This window comes from Aaosphaeria arxii, assembly GCF_010015735.1.
Source record: "Aaosphaeria arxii CBS 175.79 unplaced genomic scaffold BU24scaffold_1, whole genome shotgun sequence".
Taxonomy (NCBI): domain Eukaryota; kingdom Fungi; phylum Ascomycota; class Dothideomycetes; order Pleosporales; genus Aaosphaeria; species Aaosphaeria arxii.
The window spans coordinates 4,893,785-4,912,959 of record NW_022983474.1 but is presented as its reverse complement, the minus strand read 5'-3'; the positions used below and the strand labels follow the sequence as shown (position 1 = coordinate 4,912,959).

The window sequence follows — 19,175 nt, the reverse complement described above, 5'->3', positions numbered from 1 at the left end:
AGCATGCCCAATCTTTCTTTGATAAAGGCGTTTTCTAGTTATAGTTTTCTAGCTATAGCTCCAGTCTCTTCCTTCTCTGATGAACTTACACGGACTGAGAGAAAAATATGCAAATCAAATTGAATCAAAATAATGTAAAGTTCCATGTGCCATTAACTGAGTAGATGTGTTTTGTCAGAGTAGTACATAGTAGATATAGAGACGTGACTGCTGTTAAGCTTGATCTATATCCCTTTTGGCTGGGATTCTTTGTCTAAGACCAAAAAGATTCTAAGATTGAACTTCGTCTCCATCGTCAATTGCTTCGACCAGTACTTGCAACTCATCGAGAGTCGGACGATCCTTGGGGTTCGTTCGCATACAAGCTTCTACAATGCTCTCAAACGGCGGCGGAACTGGCCATTCAACTTGCCGCGTAATAGGTGCGTTATTATAGACCATACCCTTAATACAGTCACCAAGATCGTAGATATCCGATTTTGCCGTCCATCCAGCATCTAATCCCCTATTCTGAGAAACTTCCGGCGCTTGTCGTTGGCCCCAGCGACTCTCTAGATCGCAGACAATGGCACGCTGGCCATCGACAGACCAGAGAAGGTTATCGACGCGAAGATCCTTGTGGATGATTCCTATAGAATGCAGACACTTCAGAGCTTCAATGATGTCTAGAACCCAGCGCTTGTAGATGGCGATCGAACAGAATCGGCCTACTTTGTATCTTGTGAGGTATTTTTCGAAAACGAGCTCTCCAGAGGTAGACTTGCCCAGGAGCTGGATGATCCGAGTCGACAAGGGCTTGCCAGGACATGAGTTGCATTGGCACCGCAAGAGATTTGTAACCTCACTCTAGTATTTTGCTTTTTTTGTGAAACGTTTCGAGGGGTCAACTTCTACAACCGGAAGGGTTTTAAGAACCTCACTAGTGTCTTCGGAGTCGTCGATGTACTCGTCTTCGGGAAGTGGAATTGAGGAATCCAGGGGTGTGATATCGTCGCCATGAACCTGAAAATGACCATCGTATTGTGGCATAGGTTGACGAAGGCGGAGTATTTCCCCAGAAAGCGTACCGGGAACATCGTAGATACGAACACACTGGCCAAATGGCGTTCCATCCTCAATCCAGAAGGTTTCGGAGGGGACAGGGCCCGAGTCTGATTCTGACATCTGTTCGAGGATCGGTCTCCCACGTGGAGGAAATAGGTTGGTTTCTTGTCGACGTTTTCGATACTCTAGACGTCGAGCAAGCACCTCATTAATGAAGAAAGCATTAGGAGACTTATAATCCATATGGACTGCAGAGAGGGGCTTTTCTGCGGCAACGAGAGAGAACGAAAAAGTGCCTCCTGATGGGTGATGCACCTCTGAATGCACAACAAAGAACTTACTGAACATCTTTCCTTAAAATATCCAAGATTTGGTCGAAGCACTAAGCTACTTTAGCACTTATTCTCAACAGTCCTGATAGAACACAAAATACCCTTTTTAAGGTCGTTTCTATATCCCTGCTACGCGTTTCTATTTGCAGAGCAACTTCCTATTATTGAAATACACAGAATGAGAAGGGTTTTGAAATTTGACAATATCCTTCTCTATCCTACGGGTATGTTAATAGTATACTAAGATGCAAACTTACCTGAGCTAAAGATTATGCTTACATCTTAGTATCAATATGGCCTAGGTTTATGTACAGAGGGTTGGCACGTCGGGCTGGCCACCTGCTAACTTCATGTGTATTCTATACCTAAAGTGTCTATGTAAGAGTGTATTGTAGCCAGTAAACAACCTTAAATGCTCGCGACAAACCTTGCAAAGGCGCTGTTGTGGACAGCAGGGGGCCAGCCCGACGTGCCAACCCTCTGTACAACGTACCTCTCTTCTATCTAGCTAAGATGCATGCTTAATACGATAGATCAAGGACTTATCCCATCGTGCGTGGTTTGCTTTTGGGTTGATCGATCTCTCCAGCCAACGGGTTACCCAAAAGAGTCTAGCAATCACCATCCGGACCATCCGGCAACCAAAATCCGGGGCGGTAGTGTCCTGTCCTATGTCCTATTTGCATCTTAGATACACTACCTAAGTATGTAACTATTCTATCTATTTTCTGCCTGCTTTCTCTCTGTCTTCTCTCCTTCAACTCAGAGTAAAAACATCTCCCATTTCACACAACACTTCAGACGCAATCACAAAGTCAACGAGTATCAAACCATGTCCAATCAATCAACTTCCCCCGCCGTCTCTTCTATCCTCCCCACCTTGACTACCCTCCTGGGCCTGACTGGCGTTGTAACAGGCGCAAATGCTCTTTTCTCATCCAAACCAATCGACGCCATCCGTCCATTTGGCCTGCAGAAGCCTATTGCTGCAAACCCTAGCACCGACAACGACCCGCTGACAACGGCGCTCGTTCATGTCTATGGGATCCGAAACATCGGAGGTTCATTGGGCACTCTTGGACTGACCGCATTCTGGCAGAGGCAGGTTAAGGGAAGTGTTGCGGAGAGCGTGGCAAGGAGATGTCTGGGGTTGAGCATGCTACTTGGTACAGTGATCGGTGTTGGTGATGCGCTGCTTGTCAATCGATTTGGAGACAAAGTTGGTGGGGAGGTTGGGGCAGAGGCAAAGAAGGCGGGGCTTGGACACGGAGTGGCGGCGGTGATCATCGCTGCCATCGGCTCGATGCTGTTGTGGGTCTAGCTGTAGACTCGGATACTACTCCATACTCCCTACAAACAGCAGGGAAAAGAAGGGTTGAAGGGATTCCATATCTATGTTTTGTTTCTCCGAAGTAGGTATTGTGTATTGATCGAGTATGAAGGCGCGAAATCTGTACACCATGTTCATACTACCAATTAGCCTGATGAAAGTGCTGCCATTGTAATGCATTCATGCTTACATCTACTCGTAGCGCGAAGTAAGAATAGACGACCCCTTAAGTGCGCTCGAGTCTCTAGAGAAAAGGATTATCAATGAGTTCTAGCTCAGGTCTTGCATTAGAAGAGATAGTTTTCAGACATCGCTCAAGAGAAGTAGTGCTGTATACAAAAGGTCTAACAGATTTATTAGTACATCTCTGCCTGTCTTCCCGCCTCGCGAGCACTGAAGCAATTGAAGACTCCTTAAGATACTCAAATCTATGTCAACTAGCACTCAGTGCATTTGCCCGGTTGGACTCTTCAGCATACGCGAACCCTCCAATCCGATCTCTTCATCTCTATGTGATTCGTTCAATTAGCCGTGACTCGCTCTCGACTTCTGTTGTTTAGGCATGCTAGTGTTTAGGGACACTTTCAAGGAGAAACACGTTTAAATCCTTCGAACAACTGGCTTATATAGATATTTAGAGTTTGCGAGGTTTCTCTCTGGCGCCATAGAAGTAAAGGAAGCATACTGCCCCGCAAGTGGGGGCACGAGACTTTTCGTATACGACTCTTGATAGACTGTAGATGTAGATATCTAGGGCTCCTTATAATATCCTGATTGCAGTGACAATCTTAGGTCAAATGAACATTGATCAGATTGTCAACGTTGAGGATGAAGATGAGAAAAAGTGACGACAAATGTTGATAGACGCCCAGAAGCCAGTAGGTGTTTGACTACGCGGCGACTATTCCATAGGGTCGACTGCCGCCCGATTGAGCTGCTCGTACTGCGGGGAAACTTTACTACCTCGTACATCGTGCATCATAATAGGTACTCAATAATAATGATGTACTCAAATGGGACCAGGAACCACTACATCCAGCAATGAATACCAACTTAGCGAAAGGCTGACCTTCATTCCGCTTCTTCAAAACAATTGTACCAGGTCCTAGATCATCATTTCGAGCGATCGCTAGTCAACTCCATCAGAGACATCGCAAAGGAAGCTGCAAGAGTCTATGATACAATGGCCTCTTAGTCTAGACGGCAAGGTTCTGGTTGGCGCAGGCGTTACGGCGGTTGTTGCGCGTCTTGATACCGTCATCAAGTTCTTTGGGCCGTCAGAGTTGCGCTTTCTGGAACTAGAGCAGCTCATCTATCAACGTCTTGGTTGCGGCCACAGCGGCATCATTGGATATTTTGGCGTATTGGAATGCTATTATCTTGCAATTTGCGAGCCAGACATCTGTTAGGCAATACGTTGCAAGATCGAAACAGGTTCCACTTTCTATCAGGCTTCGTTGGGATAAACAACTTTTCGATGCCGTGCGGTTCATCCACTCAAGGAACGTGTTACATGGCGATATATCGTGCAACAATGTTTTCCTTAATGACAACCTCGATGTGAAGCTTGGTAATTTCGCCGGCTCAGCCATTGATGATCTTCCCTCACTCGTCTGTTATGAGACTAGTCATGAACTTCCTAACAAAGATATCTCAACGAAGACTGAACTCTTTGCCCTCGGTTCTACTCTTTACGAGATAATGACTGGTTCGAAGCCATACAAAGATCTACCTGATCACGAAGTATCTGTTGCTTTCTGTGAAGGTCGCTATCCTGATCTAGAATCTGTCTCTGCCTTAGACATACCATTATGAGATGTTAGGGGCAAAGTTATGCAACCGCAGAAGAGGCCCTTCGAGAAGTACAATTAGAGGGTGCGTTGAATGCTTTGGCTAAGCTGCAACGGTGATCGTTCATAATAGTTGCTACCATTAAAGAGCCACGCCCATCCCGTTTCTACACTCATTTCAGCTATCAATCACTTTTGGTTCCATTCATCCTGACTGATGTTAGGCTGGGTAAGGCGCTGGAGATCACTTTAATGACGCATGTCAGCAATGTCCGTCGTCAATGTCTTCCTCTGACTTACCTGGCCGGTTGGAGGCGGACACTGCGCGCATTCACCAAGCAGCTGAGAGGACCCAGTTACGATCACATTCCTGCTCATATCTCTGTCTCCGAACGGTTTGAATGTGGCGAGGTTGAACTATTCTGTGCATCAGTGTTTTCCATATTAGTGTCTCGACCTCTGCTTTGCCTCCGGCTCTCACAGTGACTATCAGTACCCATACTTTCACCGTTAGACTCCGTTCCATTGGACATTCTACTCATTGAACCTGCACACGCGAGTTTGTGTCTCGTTTCCCTCATGTCCATACCCGACGGACTCGCATTCTCATGGCCAAGTACAAGTAACGCGCCTCTATCGAAGCTTCTTCAAAGTAGGACTGGGCTCCGTCATTATGGAATACATCGATGGAGAGATCCTGGGCGTAGTTTCTTGGTCCGAACGCACTAGTGAGCAACAGCATTGGATTATCCAACATGCAACGCAAACTCTCTATTGCATTGGAAAGATGCAAGGCCATAGCCCGGGACCAGTGGGCTCAGGTATACCTGTAGGCGGGCTGTTCACGATATACGGCGTTGGGGAAGCGTTTCTAGAAGCAGATGATATGGAGCCGCGGTTCAATAAAGAAGCTCGCGATATATGGCACAGAGAATGTTACTGGGCGTTTTGAAGATCTAGTCGTGTATCATTTCGACACCAGTCTAAGGAAAGATAAAGCTGGGAGACTGTGGATCATAGATGGGACTTGGGCTGGCTTTTTTCTTCCAGGATTCGAAACGGCGAGTCTCTTACACATATGCGTGGATGATAGCAAATTCGATATTGTTCAGTGCATCCTCTGTGAGCTTCATTGTAAGCCTTATAACGATGCGCTTATTACTATGTTACTGCGAGGTGTATCAAGCCAATGACGGCGATGGATAATCTGGATGTTGTGGAGCTGCTGTTCAGGAAGAAGTACAGGTCATTAAAGTAGGAGAACTGCAATTCTGATTTATAAACTTTGCCACAATGCGAACCAGATCAATGGGCCCTTCCACTTCGTGTACATGTACTTGCAGGTGCCCTACGATTAATCATTCCAATGAGGGAGAAGACCAAGGGGGACGAATTTACGGCACGGACGGCGAGAGTGAACATGTTTAGCAAAGCTTTCAGTCTACTACTTCTCTACGGGATGAAAGAGCTCGGTAGAGGTACTTGATTTCCTCTTAACTGGTAGACAAGATAAGCTCCATTTCATCTTCTGCGAACAAGGTAGCCCTAGCAGCAAGCTTACAGGCTCTGTCCCGGGCATCCACTCACGCTGATCAACAAACATCACTACCTCAAGCAAGACCAGATGAAATAAACCTCCATGAACATCCATCTTAATCCCGCCAGTCGGCGAAACGAAGATCCTCAACCTACTCCCCTCATCGCGTGACCCCTCTCACATCTTCTCACCTTCAATGTTCCAGCACCATCTCAATATATTATATTGCACCTACTCTACACACTCGCCACCGAACAATTTTTCTCGCGCAGATAAGACCTGGATAGCATGTCATGTGCCCGCCTGACGATCGCACGTATATCCCCTCCCCCGCTATGTGTACATGTACACACTGGTGTGCGGGGTGTGGGGTGCGGATCTGCTACAATATAATGGACGCATGTAGGAGGCTACAAATGGAGGATCTACTTTGTATCTTTATGCGCATCTAGCTAGGAATGGGAGGGGGTGGCAGAGTTAATATATAGATGCCGGTAGTTTGTCAATCTATCACGCAGGGCAGGGCAGGGCAGATCCGGGGGATGTACTCCGGAGGTGTAGGCGGGTTCGGATAGATGATGGCTAGGCCTGGCCAGGCCAATGGCGATGATTGCTCCGGGGGAAAGGCAGAGCAGGTTTTGGGATGGATCATTGATGTATACCTGGTTTGGGTTATGTGTTAGTTAGGTCGTTGAGGCAGGACATGACTGATGGATTGTGCTGTGTCGTGTATTTCGTCGGTTAGGCGGTGCGAAATCGGTGCTTGAATACGATCGCGATGGCAGTACGGAGGAGTATGAACATAATGGCCTGACAGATTGATCTTGATCTGGCATCCGCCAAGCGCGAGCATTCGAACGACATCCTCCTACCATCAAGACGAGACGAGACGCGAAGACAAACCTTATTAAAAGTTAAGGAAGAAAGAGAGGGAGAAGAAAGCTTGAGTCAGTGCACTGCACATCTGCCAAAGCGCGATACTCTCTCCAGCAAATGCTAAAAATGTATTCCCGTATTGGGCGATCCCTCTGTCCCTCCGTGTTACGGTTCCGAACAGAGCCTGGGGCGGACCCAACCAGCCAACGTAAGTCTGGAGCAGCTCCTCGTAAAGTCTAACCTTGTGCTGGTGCTTTCGACACATGGTGGCTCGTACGCGAACGCATACAAGTAGAAGTAAGTTAGGGTACTTGGGTACTCGGTACGTATTGCCTTTCACCCCATGTTAAATCTTAGCGACGCGAATAAGGGCGAGTAATCATGCATGATGCTGATTCTCCCACACGGTTCCTCGCGTAGCCGAAGCGTCAGTAAGCGAAATTCTCTGTTCCCGCCTGGTTTGATGGTCGACGTGATCTGTCTGGTCTGGTTAGGGTGATTCCTTCATCTGGTGCTCGTAGGCAAGTAAGCTTACAACGGACACAGATCAGTCTACGCAAATGCTCCTTCCTGTGATGTGGAACGCAAGTAAGACGATGGCGTTGAAGCATGATAAGAATATCGTGGGCGATTGATCTAACGCATGGACTTTTGTTTATCATAGTTATTGTGAGACTACGAGGTACAGTACAAGCGTCCCAGCGTGCGTACGTACCAGCAGGACCCAAAGTTGAGAGAAGAAATTCATTCTTCCATGCGGGTGACAGGGCGCCGTCTTTCTAGGCCTCCCCTAGCCACCTCACCTTTCGTCCAATGATTCACAGTCACTCCACATATCACATACATGGTCCCTCAATTGCCAACGGGTAGCTCCTTGGTGGCTGTCTCTGTGGTGTAGTGCAATCCAGCGAAATGCAGCTCCTCACGCATCTTGCACGTCTCGTGAAAACCATTGATACAGGTACCAATACGCAACAACACCAGCAAAGGCCAACGATGCACTGATCGTAATCCATCGGCAGGCTGCGTCAATTATGTAGAATGTTCTTCCCCAGATCGTCGACTGCCGCAGCATTATTCGCCCTGGGAAATGGTTTGTCCAGGACTGGCTTCCCTAACGCTCCCCATAACGGCGTCCAGCCATCGCTTCTCCATCTCGTGATATTGTGACGGTGGCGTAACTTCTTTAACCCAATTGTTATGTTCGTCCACTTGCTTGGAAACTTTCAATTGGCCCTTTTTATGCTTCCTGTCTTTTCGGCCCACCAGAAACTGAATAGACACAACAACACTCACATCTCCAGAAATTGGATGACCGATTTAGGGATACCATCTCTTCCCAGGCACAGGCGCGAGGAACCGGTTTAGGAACCCCGCGCCAGCCGTTTTCGCCACGGCCTCCCAGCTCACCTCGCGCGATTGCGACGCACGGCTATGACTCGAGCATCCGGGTACAGCTCCAGAAGCTCGGGCACGAAGCAATTGCCAGGCGCATCGGTGATCGCCACAAAGCCTGCTGTCGCTTCTCGAAGGAGCTTGAGCAGGCGAGGCCGGTCGTAACGGGTGCTGAAAGCTTGCGACCAGAGCTTGACATATGCTGTGTAAAGAGATCAGCGTGCGATAGATTGGACGATAGTCGTGAGGGAGGGGAGGTGTATGTACAGTCCTCGCGACCAAGCAATTGCGAGCTTCTATGCATAACTGGGCTGTCCCATGGCTTTTCCAGAGTTATCGCCTTAGACAGGGTACCGGTGCGGGAGTAGCCAGCGCCAATGACTTTGAAGCTTCGGGTGCGGTCCTGCGGAACAGATGGTACGCCGCCCATTGTTTTCGCAGTAATATGGTTCAATAGATTAGCTCACGACAATCATGTCGAGCTACATCCTTACAAATATTGTATTGCCACGTTCAAGAAATCAAGTTAACCTTTTAGTTTCGCACCAGAAGTACTTTCAGAGACACGCAATATCATAGATTTTATACACAAAAGGGCTAAGTTGAGCAGTTGTCCTTGCATCGTCACCCCCAAAACGTACTGCAATTATTACTCCACACAGTATGCAGTACTCCGTACTGATCAGAGCCATTGCAAGTCTCGCACCAGACCGCATGTGGCGTTATGTAGCGTAATGCCTCTCCCTCTTCGCGACCCGGCTAAAGGGCGCTTGGCTGAAGGATCCAGTCTCTTGTGCGGGTTGCCATGTCAGAGACAGCGGCGGTGCCGCGTGATTGTAGGATTCTGTGCATCTGCACACGGCGCCCACCAATCAATACCAACGTCTTCCCTCAACCGTTCGCGAGGGTTTAGGTCGCTGGCGAGCTGCCTTCTGATATACCCGGCCGTGCATCGCTGACACGGCCCGGGGTTGCCTTGACCCCAGGGTCGCAGGGGGTCCAGAAACTCTGCATCCCCTGTCAACCTTGCATTATGGGCCGGGATCAGGAAGATTGGGGTATGAGGATCATGGACGAGGGAGTATAATATCAGCCGCCGTCCCATCCCCCTCTATGCTATGAGACGTCTCCCTCCTATGGCCCAAGCTCGAGAGTGAGCGATCTACTCACACGACCATTGCCAGTACATTCAAGGTCGTCGATAAAATAAAATAAAAACATGTCTCGTCAACAGACACACCAGTCGCTGGAGATGAAGCACCGGGGCCACAGGCGGTTAAGCTCGACGGATATCCGGCAAGTCCAGAATGTCGCATTGGCAGATGCGCAAGCAAGAGCTGGAGTATCGCCATGGACGAAAGCAATGTGGAAGGTCAGATTAGAAGATTCTAAATGGATATATACGATGCTGACGATACGCAGCTGTACTTGTGTTTGCTCATCGCGACCCTGAATTCGTGTATTAATGGTTACGACGGCTCTTTGATGGGCGCCATCAACAGTTATCCGCAATATCGAGAGTACTTTGGATTCAACGTCACGGAAGGAACGCCAGAGACCGGAATCGTGTATGCCATCTACACCATTGGCAACCTTGTGGGGTCTTTCTTCGCCGGGCCTGCTACCGACTGGAAGGGTCGAAGATGGGGCATGTTTATCGGCTGTCTCATCATCATGCTCGGTACCTGCATCCAGGTAAGACTATCACACAAGGTTCGAAGTAACAAGGACTGATATCTAAATAGGCGACATGTTTCAATCTTGGTGGATTCATGGGAGGTCGATTCGTGCTTGGTTTTGGCGTTGCAATCACCAGTACTGCTGGACCAGCGTACGCTTCAGAGATGGCCCATCCCGCCTATCGAGGTGTATTGACTGGTATCTTCAACACCTTCTGGTTCGTTGGAGGCATTCCAGGCACCTTTGTGCCCTTCGGCACTTCGACATTGACAGGAACCCAATCGTGGAGGATACCCGTCTGGCTGCAAATGATCTTCGCTGGCATCGTCCTCTTCTGCAGTCCATTTCTCCCCGAGACTCCTCGTTGGTTGATCGCCAACGACAGACATGAGGAAGCTCTCGACACCATGGCCCGTTTCCACGGAGAAGGAAGTCGCGATTCACCCATTGTCCAGCTCGAGTACAAAGAGATGGTCGAAGACATTTCCGTCACAGGTTCCGACAAGCGCTGGTGGGACTACACTGAGCTGTTCAACTCGCGCGAATCGCTCTACCGGACGATGCTCGTCTTCTCCATGGCCTTCTTCGGCCAATGGTCCGGCAATGGCCCAGTGTCGTACTACTATCCCGCCATGCTGCGAGGCGCCGGTATCAAGAACAACCACACCCGACTACTATACAACGGCATGCAGGTACGTAACCCCCAGAACCACTCCAGTTCCCATGATACTAATCTACCACCAGAACGTCGTCTCCTTCGCCGGCGCCATCTTCGGCGCCCTCTACACCGACAAATGGGGCCGCCGCCCCCAACTCCTCGTCTCAACCAGCATCCTCATCCTCATCTTCGTCATCATCGCCGCCCTCGTCGCCACCAACTCCATCAACGGCCCGAACGGCAAGCCCCTCGTTGACGAGCACGACACGCCCATCATCAAACGCCCCAACCAAGCCAAGGCCGTCATCGCCTTCATCTTCATCTTCGGCTTCGTCTACTCCGCAGGCTACACGCCGCTCCAGCAACTCTACCCCGTCGAGTGCCTGCGCTACGAGTCGCGCGCCAAGGGTATGGCGTTCTACAATTTCTGGGTCAACATTGCGAATTTCTACAACACGTTCGTCACGGGGATTGCGTTCGAGAGCGTAGGCTGGAAGTACTACTTCCTCTTCATCTTCTGGGACGCCTTCGAGTTCGTCTTCATCTACTTCTTCTTCGTCGAGACGCGCCGCCGCACCCTCGAGGAGCTGTCTGACATCTTTAAGTCGCGTCGCCCCGTCAAGGCGTCGCTGTCGAAGACGCGCATCGTCGTGCATGGCGGGCACCAGGGCGTGTCTGAGGTGCTGGACAAGGAAGAGGGAGGGGCGAGGATGTCGATATAGACTCCCTCCGCCAGTCATGAAAATTTTATATGTGTATGCATGGGTTGGGTTTCTTTTGTAATTGGACGGGATGGGATGGGATGGGATGGAGTTGGAGTTGTATACCCTCGCTTTGCTTTTTTGGGAGTTTTCTTTGGTCATGACCGGGGGTGTGGAGTACGAATATCAGGAGGAGGTTGTTAGGACTCACGCTGGTTGTGCGACCTCAGGGCGCGAACATTGACCCACGTCCTGGGACATAAAATCAGGTGCAAAAAGCGTGAAGGCAGGACACGCGGTAGTATAGCATACCTACATAGCATAGCACGGATGTCATATCATATCATATATATAAATACCACTCAATCTATACAAACCACCAAAATCTCCCACCAACGTTCCTCAAAACAATTCTCCATATTCGATCGACGTGACGTGACGTGACGTGACGTCCATAAGCTGATACACAGCACAGCACGCACAGCTGAGAGATGAGAGCTGCCACCCAGCTGAACATCGGCGTGTTGTTGTACCTGCAGCGCTGCAGAGCTGCAAGTGCGCAGGGAGGTGGGGCGGGCGGGCACTGGCTGGACAGCTGGAGAGAGAGAGTGAGAGGAAGGACGGAAATAGATCGGGTACCTGTGGCTTCATTTCGCTTGGGGGGCTCGAAGTCGCGAGTAAATTGATTGGAGTGATTGCCAGTCTACGTGCGTGCCTGGATGGATAGATGTGGTGTTGGGGATTGAGTGTTGAAGTGCTCTCTGTGTGCGAGAGAGGGGAATTGTGTATGTGGCACAACTATATTATCATGCATACATTTCCACTCACTCAATCTAACACTCAACATCACTAAATGGAAAACACGAGCGTAAGAGGTTAAAAGTAATTCATCTCGATCTTTCATTTCCTGACGTCGTACATCATCGTTTCATATCTACATATCTTCTTCTCATCATTAAGGAAAGTCAAACCCCATATCCAAGCCAGTCACTGTAGCAAATTATTTCCCACAATCACATACATGTGTCGTCTCTCTCTCTCTCTCTGTGTTGTTTATGTAACAGCAGAAGTTGTTGTCCATTACCAGCATGTCCCCCAACCTTGATCCTTGAAAAAATTGATACATGGTGCTCTCCAGTGGCTCGCGCCATTATGTAGTATGTCGTAGTTGAAGTGCTTCGCTGATGATGATGATGTTGTTGTTGTTGTTGATTAAATCGATGTTTGATGCCATCCGCCCAGTGCTATGCAAGCCGCAAGCCATGAAATGTAAGTGAATAGAGGGCAAAAAAAAAGAACGATGAGGGGTATGATAAAGACCGCTTGAACGCAGAAAAGAAAAGAAAAGAAAAGGAGTAGCGATGAGCCGCCATTAAAAGGTTTGTTTCGTGTTGGAAAGCAGTCTCCGGGACTCTGTTTGTTGGAGCGCAGCTCGAAGAAGCCTCAAGTGAGGTAGGTTTGTTAGATAGGATCTAGACGCTCACCGTGCGTCGTACCCCGACCTCAGGTTTTTGCGCATAGCCGATGAGAAGCTTGAAGCTCGTCCCCCGCTTTTCGCATTCCTTGATGAGGTTCTCGTCGCGCCAGATGCTGCTCTCTAGTAAGTTGCCTGAATTAGCGGAGCCAGGCTGTCCGGCTTCAGGAAGGACGAGCGACTCGTAGCAGCGAGAGTACCACCAACGTCCGACACGAGCGACCATGTCAGTGATACTGTCATCGGTGGATTCGGACGAAGATTGTGCATTGAGTAGTTCGGAGAAGGAGACTTCGGGTTTCGATGTGTTCTTGGCCTTGGGCGCGGAGGTTGAAGCTTTGCCAATGGAGCTTGCAGTACTTCCTTTCCTTCGAGTCTCAGCTTCGTCGGAGCTGGGCAGTCGTCCTGCCACCGGAACGCCGACGAAGCAACGGTTGCATTCAGCAAAGCCTTTCCTACCAAGTCCCGCCATTATCTCATCGCTGATGTTGCGCAAGGAGACGTGCTCGTCTGCAACCTGCATTCGTACCTTGAGACTGCGGACTGCACGTCTTGCGCGATTGCCCATGTTGACCAAGTCCAGATCAAGAACACTAAGTTCCAAATGACCTCCTGGACGTAGCACGCGTTTGCACTCCGACAGCACCGAACGATGCACCGAGGACGCAAGTGCGGGTGGAAAGCGGAGAACGACACAGGCGAAGAAGCTTTGCGGGAAGGGGAAGGCTGTAGCGAGCGAAGCATGCAAGATGTGGCGATGATTGCGGAGAGTTGACCACGGCTCCGATGATGAGCTATTTGAAGTAGTCGACGATGAGGCACCAGGTCCCAGATTGTAGACAGTGGCCTCCGGATACGTCAGGGCACAATAGTATGACCAATCCTTGCCCAGACCATCAATCACCAATACGCGATCTTCGCTGGGATTCTTGAGCTCAAAGTGGGCTGGGCTGAAGAGGACTCGTCCGAAGCTGAGCCACTTGCTTGTCATCAACGCCCCAAATCGAAGGTTCGCCATCGAAACAAGTCCATCAGCTTGTGTTTCTGCCAATTCCATGAGTCGCGTGTCTCGGTATCTATTTGCACTGGCACTCTCTCGGTCCTTATCGGAGACTGAACCTAGCGTGGCCTTTGACTGTCGGGTGCTGAGGGGGAGAGATGCTGGTAGACTGGAGCGCGTCGAGCTGGGCCGATTGTTCTGGGAGATAGATCCGGTCGATACGCGCGTCGTGGAAGGAAAGCTCAGACGGCCGGTATTGGGATCAATGATGCTAATGTGCTTGTCGCCATAATCTTGGAGGATTTCTGAAAGTGACACCGAAGACGTCGGAGATTGCGCAGCATGCAGGACGGCCAGCAGACGAGATCGACGGAGATGAAGAGAAGGAGGATTTTGAACACGATCTACAGTATCCCCATCTATTGTATTGGACGCCTTGATCTTGAGTGGCGGTGGTTCTAGCGATGGGTGTCCACTCCGTATTGTGCTATCATCTGCAAACTTATTAGGTCCTTCTAGAGGAGAAAGAACTTCGTCGATTAAATCGTTGTATTCGTTCCAGACTTCATCTTCGGATTGTGGAGCGTCAGGGCCGGGAACGATGGCAGTGCTATTGGTAGGAGGGAAACTCCAGACTCCAGAGCTGCTGGAATAAGAGACTTCCGAGTCTTTGCGTGGTGGAAACTTGAAGAACTCGCTGACTCGATTTGCTGCTTCTGCAGTTGGACTCATCGTTGCGATAGCGGTGCCATGCGCGAGGGCGTTGAGTCCTTGCAACACTGGATATGGCTCGACCGGACCGGTAGTCGCATACAAAGGGCTGCTCAGATCGACCGAGGTGCGCAAGATGCCAGTTGGTCGCGGCTGATCTGCAAGAAAAGGGCGAGAGAAAGATTGAGATGGAGGTCTGTGTTCTTGACGCTCCTGTGTGACCTGTGTCTCCCGCACTCGCGTCGAGACGACTTGGGGAATCCGGCCTACTTGAGCTAAACGGCTGGGGCGTGGTGCAGGGGGCAAAGGGCCGGGAGGGGCAATCAATTCGAGTGAAGGAATCGACATCGGATCTTGTGTGGGCTCAGTAGTATCGACGGGTTGAGCTGTCTGCAGGACATCCTGGGAAGGTACCAGCAAAGGTGACGATGGAGCAGAGAGATCGGTTATAGGCGTCCACTCTGGAAGAGAAGACTCCGTGGGCTGAGCTGTGATTGATTGAATGTTCGTATCAACCTTAAGTTCCTGCTTTGGTGACTGTGCGTCCGAATTGAGGTATACTTTGGGAGAGGCTGGACGGGTGTGTGAAGTGAAGTCGTTCGGAAGGACTGGCTTTGGGGGAAGCAATATCGATTGCATTCGCTCCTTTCTCTCTTCTGCTTTGTGTGGAGAAATAGCTCCCAACGCCCGGTCGGGAATAGAAGGTTCCTCAGGTGTACTGTCATCCTCATGCATTAACTGCTCAATATCTTCGAGATCGATGCCTGACTGAGAGTCCATCAAGGCGTAATGAGCCATAGACCGAGAGTTTTGCACCTTGCCATTGGGTGAAGCATTGTCGATGACAGGGGTGTCCACCCTTGCGGTTGCTTGTGCCCTTTGGAAGAAGTTCCATTTCTTTGCGGGTTTCGCTGGTGTCTTTTCAACCTTCTCCTTCTTCGACTTGAGCCACTTTCCCTCTTTTCCGTGGACGGTCATGTTATCACGCTCCGATACGCTGCCGCCCGAAGTCACTTTGGTCAACGCACCACCTTCAATAATCTTTGAACTCCGGACAGGGCGTTTAGTGGTCAAGGACGTCAGAAACGAACGCTTCGTATCATCGTCACTATCGGATGGTCTTCGGATTCCAAGAGGCATTTTCTTGACCGGAGATGCGCCCTTCACGGGGTCTGACATGGCGGACGGCAATAGAGTCGGGCGGCTCTCTTCTATCAGATTAGTCTTGCTCGATGTTTTTGTGTTCTGATTGCTGGCAAGTGAAAGATTGACACTGCTGGAACTTTGCATCGGTTCAGGGCTGCGGGTGAGCTCGGTGCTGCTGCCCGTCCCACGTATGGCCACGGGGTTCAATCGCTCGAGGAAGAAGTCATCCATGTCGGCGCTTGTTGTGCTTGTGACACTGCTCTTGCGACTTGACGGGGTACGATCTAGGCTCTCCGTTGTTGTACCAGCGCTTGCGGACCGCCCAATACTAGCTCCACTGATAGAGCTTGCACTGCGGCCTCTCAAGGCATACCTTCCGTATCCCTCGTGTCCCGTCCCTGCTGCTGGCCCTTTCCGGGCTGGCTTCTTCTCCGGTTTGGTGGCCGGGCCCACTGGCTCTGTCTTGCGTCGGAAGAAGCCAAACCTCGAGGTCTTGCTAGGGCTAGGAGCTGTGGGAGGTGCCGAAGGAGAGGGACCGGGGTGCGTCTTTGATCGTCGTTTGTCGACATTCTTTTGAATATCTGGTGTTGGGCCTCGAATAGGTACGCGTGATACTGGAATGGATGGAGTGGCGTGGGGGCTAGGTGAGGGATTGCGCGAGGAGGTCTTTGAAGGTATTCCAAATCTTGTTCTTCCGTTGATTGCTAGTTCAGATTTTGATTCAGTGGAGCTCGTTCGACGGTGAGCAGAAGGGAAGCTGGTCATATTACTCTGGATGATCGGCGAGGGGCCTCGAAGGCCAGAGATCTCCGCCGTCCCTTCTCGGCTGGGGCGCGTCGGTCGTCTCAGTTCTGGCGATCGAACGGGTGGGTCGGCTAGATGGGCTAATTCTGGAGGTGCTTGAACGCGAGGCTTCTCCTCTGCGACTTGTGGGCTTGCTGGGGGCGCTGGCAGACGTGCCGTTGAGATTTTGTCTTTCTGCTTCGTCCCTTCTGCCAGTATTGTCGAGGCAGATGAGGATGATGTTGAAGATTCTCGGACGGAAGAGAGGGCAGACGGTTGGCGAGAGTTGAGTTCGTCGGGGGTTCTCAGCCGTGTGACTGGAGGCCTACTCTGTAAAGGGCTTGTCTGTCTCATCCGGAGACTTCCTTTCGTGGACACTGCAGCACCTGGAGAATACGAAGACATTGAGGTCGGCGTGGAAGAGATACTGAAAGCTCCGGGTGATTCGGAGTAACGAGTTGACGGCGTCGTAGAGAGCGCGTATTGGGGTGTCGGAAGTGGGAGAATGTCCAATGGCCCAGCTTCGAAGTCATAGTACAGGTTTTCCGGCACCTCGACTTCGGCATCTGAACGACTAAGTATCGACGAAGAAGGTGGCAAAGAGATACCCAGTACTGTTTCTGAGAAAGGATCTTTGAATCCACCGGGAAGAATGTTGTCCATGCGCTTCTCTTCGACTGGGGACATTGGGAGGTCTTTGTCTTTAATGTTAGATTTTGGGCTTGTGACGCCGATGCTTGACGGTTTCCTCCTCAGAACATTCGGGCGTGGGCTGTCGACGGTAGAGGCAGAGGAGCCGGATACTAGGGATGGTGTGCGCGTGCTACCGGCGGCTACTTCGAGTTTCGGGAGACGAGATGACGATATTTGTCGTACAGTCTTAGTGGATGGTAAATTAGGAGACAGGGTTGATTGAGGTGCAATATTTGCGCTTCCTTGGCGTACTTTGGTAGCTATCGCTGGTCTCGAGGTTGGTATTCGCTGACGGGTAGAGGTTCTCGATGGCTGCGTTGCTTCATCTCTTGAGGGCCTTCTCTTTTGCAACTTGGATTGGCTTGAGGCGGTTGGCTGTGGTGTACTGGCCAGTGACGGAGTGACCGATCTCTGCGGTAACCGGGTGGAATAATTGATGTGAGTGTACGAGCCTTGCTCCTCCGACCTCCTCGGAGGATTGAGGTGTGACTTATAGGAAGCCATTTCAGTCGTGCAACCCAGCTGGACACGACAAGAGACGATTGACTGGAGTCTGTACTACAGAGGTCCGTGTGCGCTGAGCTACTCATGAAGACATAAGGTTGTCCTACGGGAGAGTTCACGGGAACCAATGCGGGGAATTATTGGTACTCTTGGGTCTGTCAGCAGAGCTCAGCTCAGACAGATTAAGAGAGAAGGAGAAATGGTTGTAGTAGTGCTAACGGTGCGGGTTGTTCCTGACTTCGGGAGCACGGGGGTGGCAATATGGATCTAGGCTAGGTACTTTTGACTTGGGAATACGTACTTTAAGTCAATCAGCAAAAAAGGAATGTCAATTCCCAGAAAAACGTGCAGATATTCGGTGAGTGCTGGGCCTCGTGCTGTGGCGGTACCGACGCCACTCCCGAGACGGAGACACCGATTGAGGTGGGTTTGGCGAGCGAGTGTGGTGTGGCGAAGCACATATACAGTGACCAGGATGGCTGAAAGTGAAGCGAAGCCGGGACGGACAGTGAAAAGAGGGACGATATGGGCAATCCTTCTATTTCTTGCGTGAATGGATGACGATGGGAATATATGGAGAGTGTGTAGGATCTTGCACTCGAGTGTCTGTGCTGCTTTCTTATTCCTTTAAAGGGTTATTCGGTCCAAAAGCGTGGGGAAGTGGTGCACCAAGTTGCCTCCGTAGTGGGAAGAAAGGCGATAGGACGATCTGTCGTACCAAGCTGGCCACTGGAGAGTACTCTTCAGGGGCTGCCCTTGGACGAAAAGCAGATAGATAGGCAGGCAGATTGTGTAATCGTTGGATGACAGCAATCTGGCGTGCTGACTTCCTGGCGTGAGATGGGTAGGTTGGGGAAGGGAGTGGTATTATGTAGAGTTCCACATTCAGCAAACGGCCCATAGAGAAAGCAAAGCGACCAGGTCGCGGGCGTGCAAGTGCAAGTACAAGACTATGCCGGCGCCGTCCATTTTGGAAGGAGCTGGACTTTTGAGCCGGCAGAGACATTCCGCGCATCAACGGCGCTTGCGCGTGAATGGGCGGATGGGAAGGGTGGAGGAGGAGAGGATGGAGAGGAGGAAGAGCAGGGTTGAGTAGGTAGAGATGGGTAGAGTTGACCAGTAACGAAGTCGGGATGGGAGGGAGGGCAGCGATTCGAAAACAGGGCCTGCACTAGGGAACTCCCGCCATAGGCCGACATGCCTCCACTGGATACTGGGAGTGACTGGGTAGAGTGGGAGAGTGCGCGGCATGGGCGAAAGGCATCCCAGGACAACTTTGCTGACCCCCCGGCTGAATCCTACCATTGGCTGCTCTCTCCACGACTAGAAAAACATTTCTGCCCACCCTCATCACCATCCCATCCTCCTCTTTGCGGCCCTTCTGTGTAAAGACCTCATGCTGCCTCGAGTGCAAAAGTCTGTGTCGTGATTGTGCCCACTCTACCCGTCCGCTACAAGTAGTCCAACTGCAAATGGTGGGTGCTCCCTACCACTCGTGACATCGCTTATCTGTACAAGTAC

General features: G+C 50.6%; 8 protein-coding genes across 8 annotated transcripts; 4 read left to right on the top strand and 4 right to left on the bottom strand.

Moving 5' to 3' along the window:
* Nucleotides 1-270: 270 nt before the first annotated feature.
* Nucleotides 271-1,365, bottom strand: BU24DRAFT_488419 (uncharacterized protein; the record flags this gene model as incomplete). The annotated part of the gene is made up of 2 exons (XM_033533546.1): nucleotides 916-1,365; nucleotides 271-795 (listed from the first exon to the last, which is right to left on the bottom strand). Exons 1-2 carry the CDS (start codon nucleotides 1,285-1,287, stop codon nucleotides 271-273), a joined length of 897 nt encoding a protein of 298 aa, XP_033390482.1. The 5' UTR covers nucleotides 1,288-1,365.
* A 697-nt stretch (nucleotides 1,366-2,062) lies between these two features.
* BU24DRAFT_417801 (uncharacterized protein) lies at nucleotides 2,063-3,097 on the top strand. The gene has a single exon (XM_033526811.1). It carries the CDS (start codon nucleotides 2,209-2,211, stop codon nucleotides 2,695-2,697), a length of 489 nt encoding a protein of 162 aa, XP_033390481.1. The 5' UTR covers nucleotides 2,063-2,208; the 3' UTR covers nucleotides 2,698-3,097.
* Nucleotides 3,098-3,881: 784 nt separating this feature from the next.
* Nucleotides 3,882-4,791, top strand: BU24DRAFT_430555 (kinase-like protein; the record flags this gene model as incomplete). The annotated part of the gene is made up of 5 exons (XM_033529821.1): nucleotides 3,882-3,941; nucleotides 4,105-4,494; nucleotides 4,530-4,581; nucleotides 4,630-4,725; nucleotides 4,763-4,791. The coding sequence occupies 5 exons, from the start codon at nucleotides 3,882-3,884 to the stop codon at nucleotides 4,789-4,791; spliced, it is 627 nt and encodes a 208-aa protein (XP_033390480.1).
* Nucleotides 4,792-5,169: 378 nt separating this feature from the next.
* Nucleotides 5,170-6,182, top strand: BU24DRAFT_471248 (uncharacterized protein; the record flags this gene model as incomplete). Its single annotated transcript, XM_033532680.1, has 3 exons — nucleotides 5,170-5,317; nucleotides 5,451-5,630; nucleotides 5,801-6,182. The coding sequence occupies 3 exons, from the start codon at nucleotides 5,170-5,172 to the stop codon at nucleotides 5,980-5,982; spliced, it is 510 nt and encodes a 169-aa protein (XP_033390479.1). The 3' UTR covers nucleotides 5,983-6,182.
* Nucleotides 6,183-6,723: 541 nt separating this feature from the next.
* BU24DRAFT_417800 (uncharacterized protein) lies at nucleotides 6,724-7,627 on the bottom strand. Its single transcript, XM_033526810.1, has 2 exons — nucleotides 7,445-7,627; nucleotides 6,724-7,390 (listed from the first exon to the last, which is right to left on the bottom strand). The coding sequence occupies exon 2, from the start codon at nucleotides 7,172-7,174 to the stop codon at nucleotides 6,941-6,943; it is 234 nt and encodes a 77-aa protein (XP_033390478.1). The 5' UTR covers nucleotides 7,175-7,390; nucleotides 7,445-7,627; the 3' UTR covers nucleotides 6,724-6,940.
* A 592-nt stretch (nucleotides 7,628-8,219) lies between these two features.
* On the bottom strand, nucleotides 8,220-8,734 carry BU24DRAFT_488417 (uncharacterized protein; the record flags this gene model as incomplete). The annotated part of the gene is made up of 2 exons (XM_033533545.1): nucleotides 8,220-8,506; nucleotides 8,572-8,734. 2 exons carry the CDS (start codon nucleotides 8,732-8,734, stop codon nucleotides 8,316-8,318), a joined length of 354 nt encoding a protein of 117 aa, XP_033390477.1. The 3' UTR covers nucleotides 8,220-8,315.
* An 822-nt stretch (nucleotides 8,735-9,556) lies between these two features.
* Nucleotides 9,557-11,364, top strand: BU24DRAFT_337673 (general substrate transporter; the record flags this gene model as incomplete). Its single annotated transcript, XM_033523095.1, has 4 exons — nucleotides 9,557-9,676; nucleotides 9,727-9,999; nucleotides 10,050-10,676; nucleotides 10,729-11,364. The coding sequence occupies 4 exons, from the start codon at nucleotides 9,557-9,559 to the stop codon at nucleotides 11,362-11,364; spliced, it is 1,656 nt and encodes a 551-aa protein (XP_033390476.1).
* A 1,267-nt stretch (nucleotides 11,365-12,631) lies between these two features.
* On the bottom strand, nucleotides 12,632-18,040 carry BU24DRAFT_38665 (uncharacterized protein). Its single transcript, XM_033524935.1, has 2 exons — nucleotides 17,956-18,040; nucleotides 12,632-17,802 (listed from the first exon to the last, which is right to left on the bottom strand). The coding sequence occupies exon 2, from the start codon at nucleotides 17,652-17,654 to the stop codon at nucleotides 12,816-12,818; it is 4,839 nt and encodes a 1,612-aa protein (XP_033390475.1). The 5' UTR covers nucleotides 17,655-17,802; nucleotides 17,956-18,040; the 3' UTR covers nucleotides 12,632-12,815.
* Between the last annotated feature and the right edge of the window lie 1,135 nt (nucleotides 18,041-19,175).

Excerpts from the sequence above, each read along its gene's own strand:
- BU24DRAFT_417800 (XM_033526810.1), bottom strand. The coding sequence starts at position 7,174 with ATGTGTCGAAAGCACCAGCACAAGGTTAGACTTTACGAGGAGCTGCTC.
- BU24DRAFT_38665 (XM_033524935.1), bottom strand. The coding sequence starts at position 17,654 with ATGGCTTCCTATAAGTCACACCTCAATCCTCCGAGGAGGTCGGAGGAG.
- BU24DRAFT_417801 (XM_033526811.1), top strand. The coding sequence starts at position 2,209 with ATGTCCAATCAATCAACTTCCCCCGCCGTCTCTTCTATCCTCCCCACC.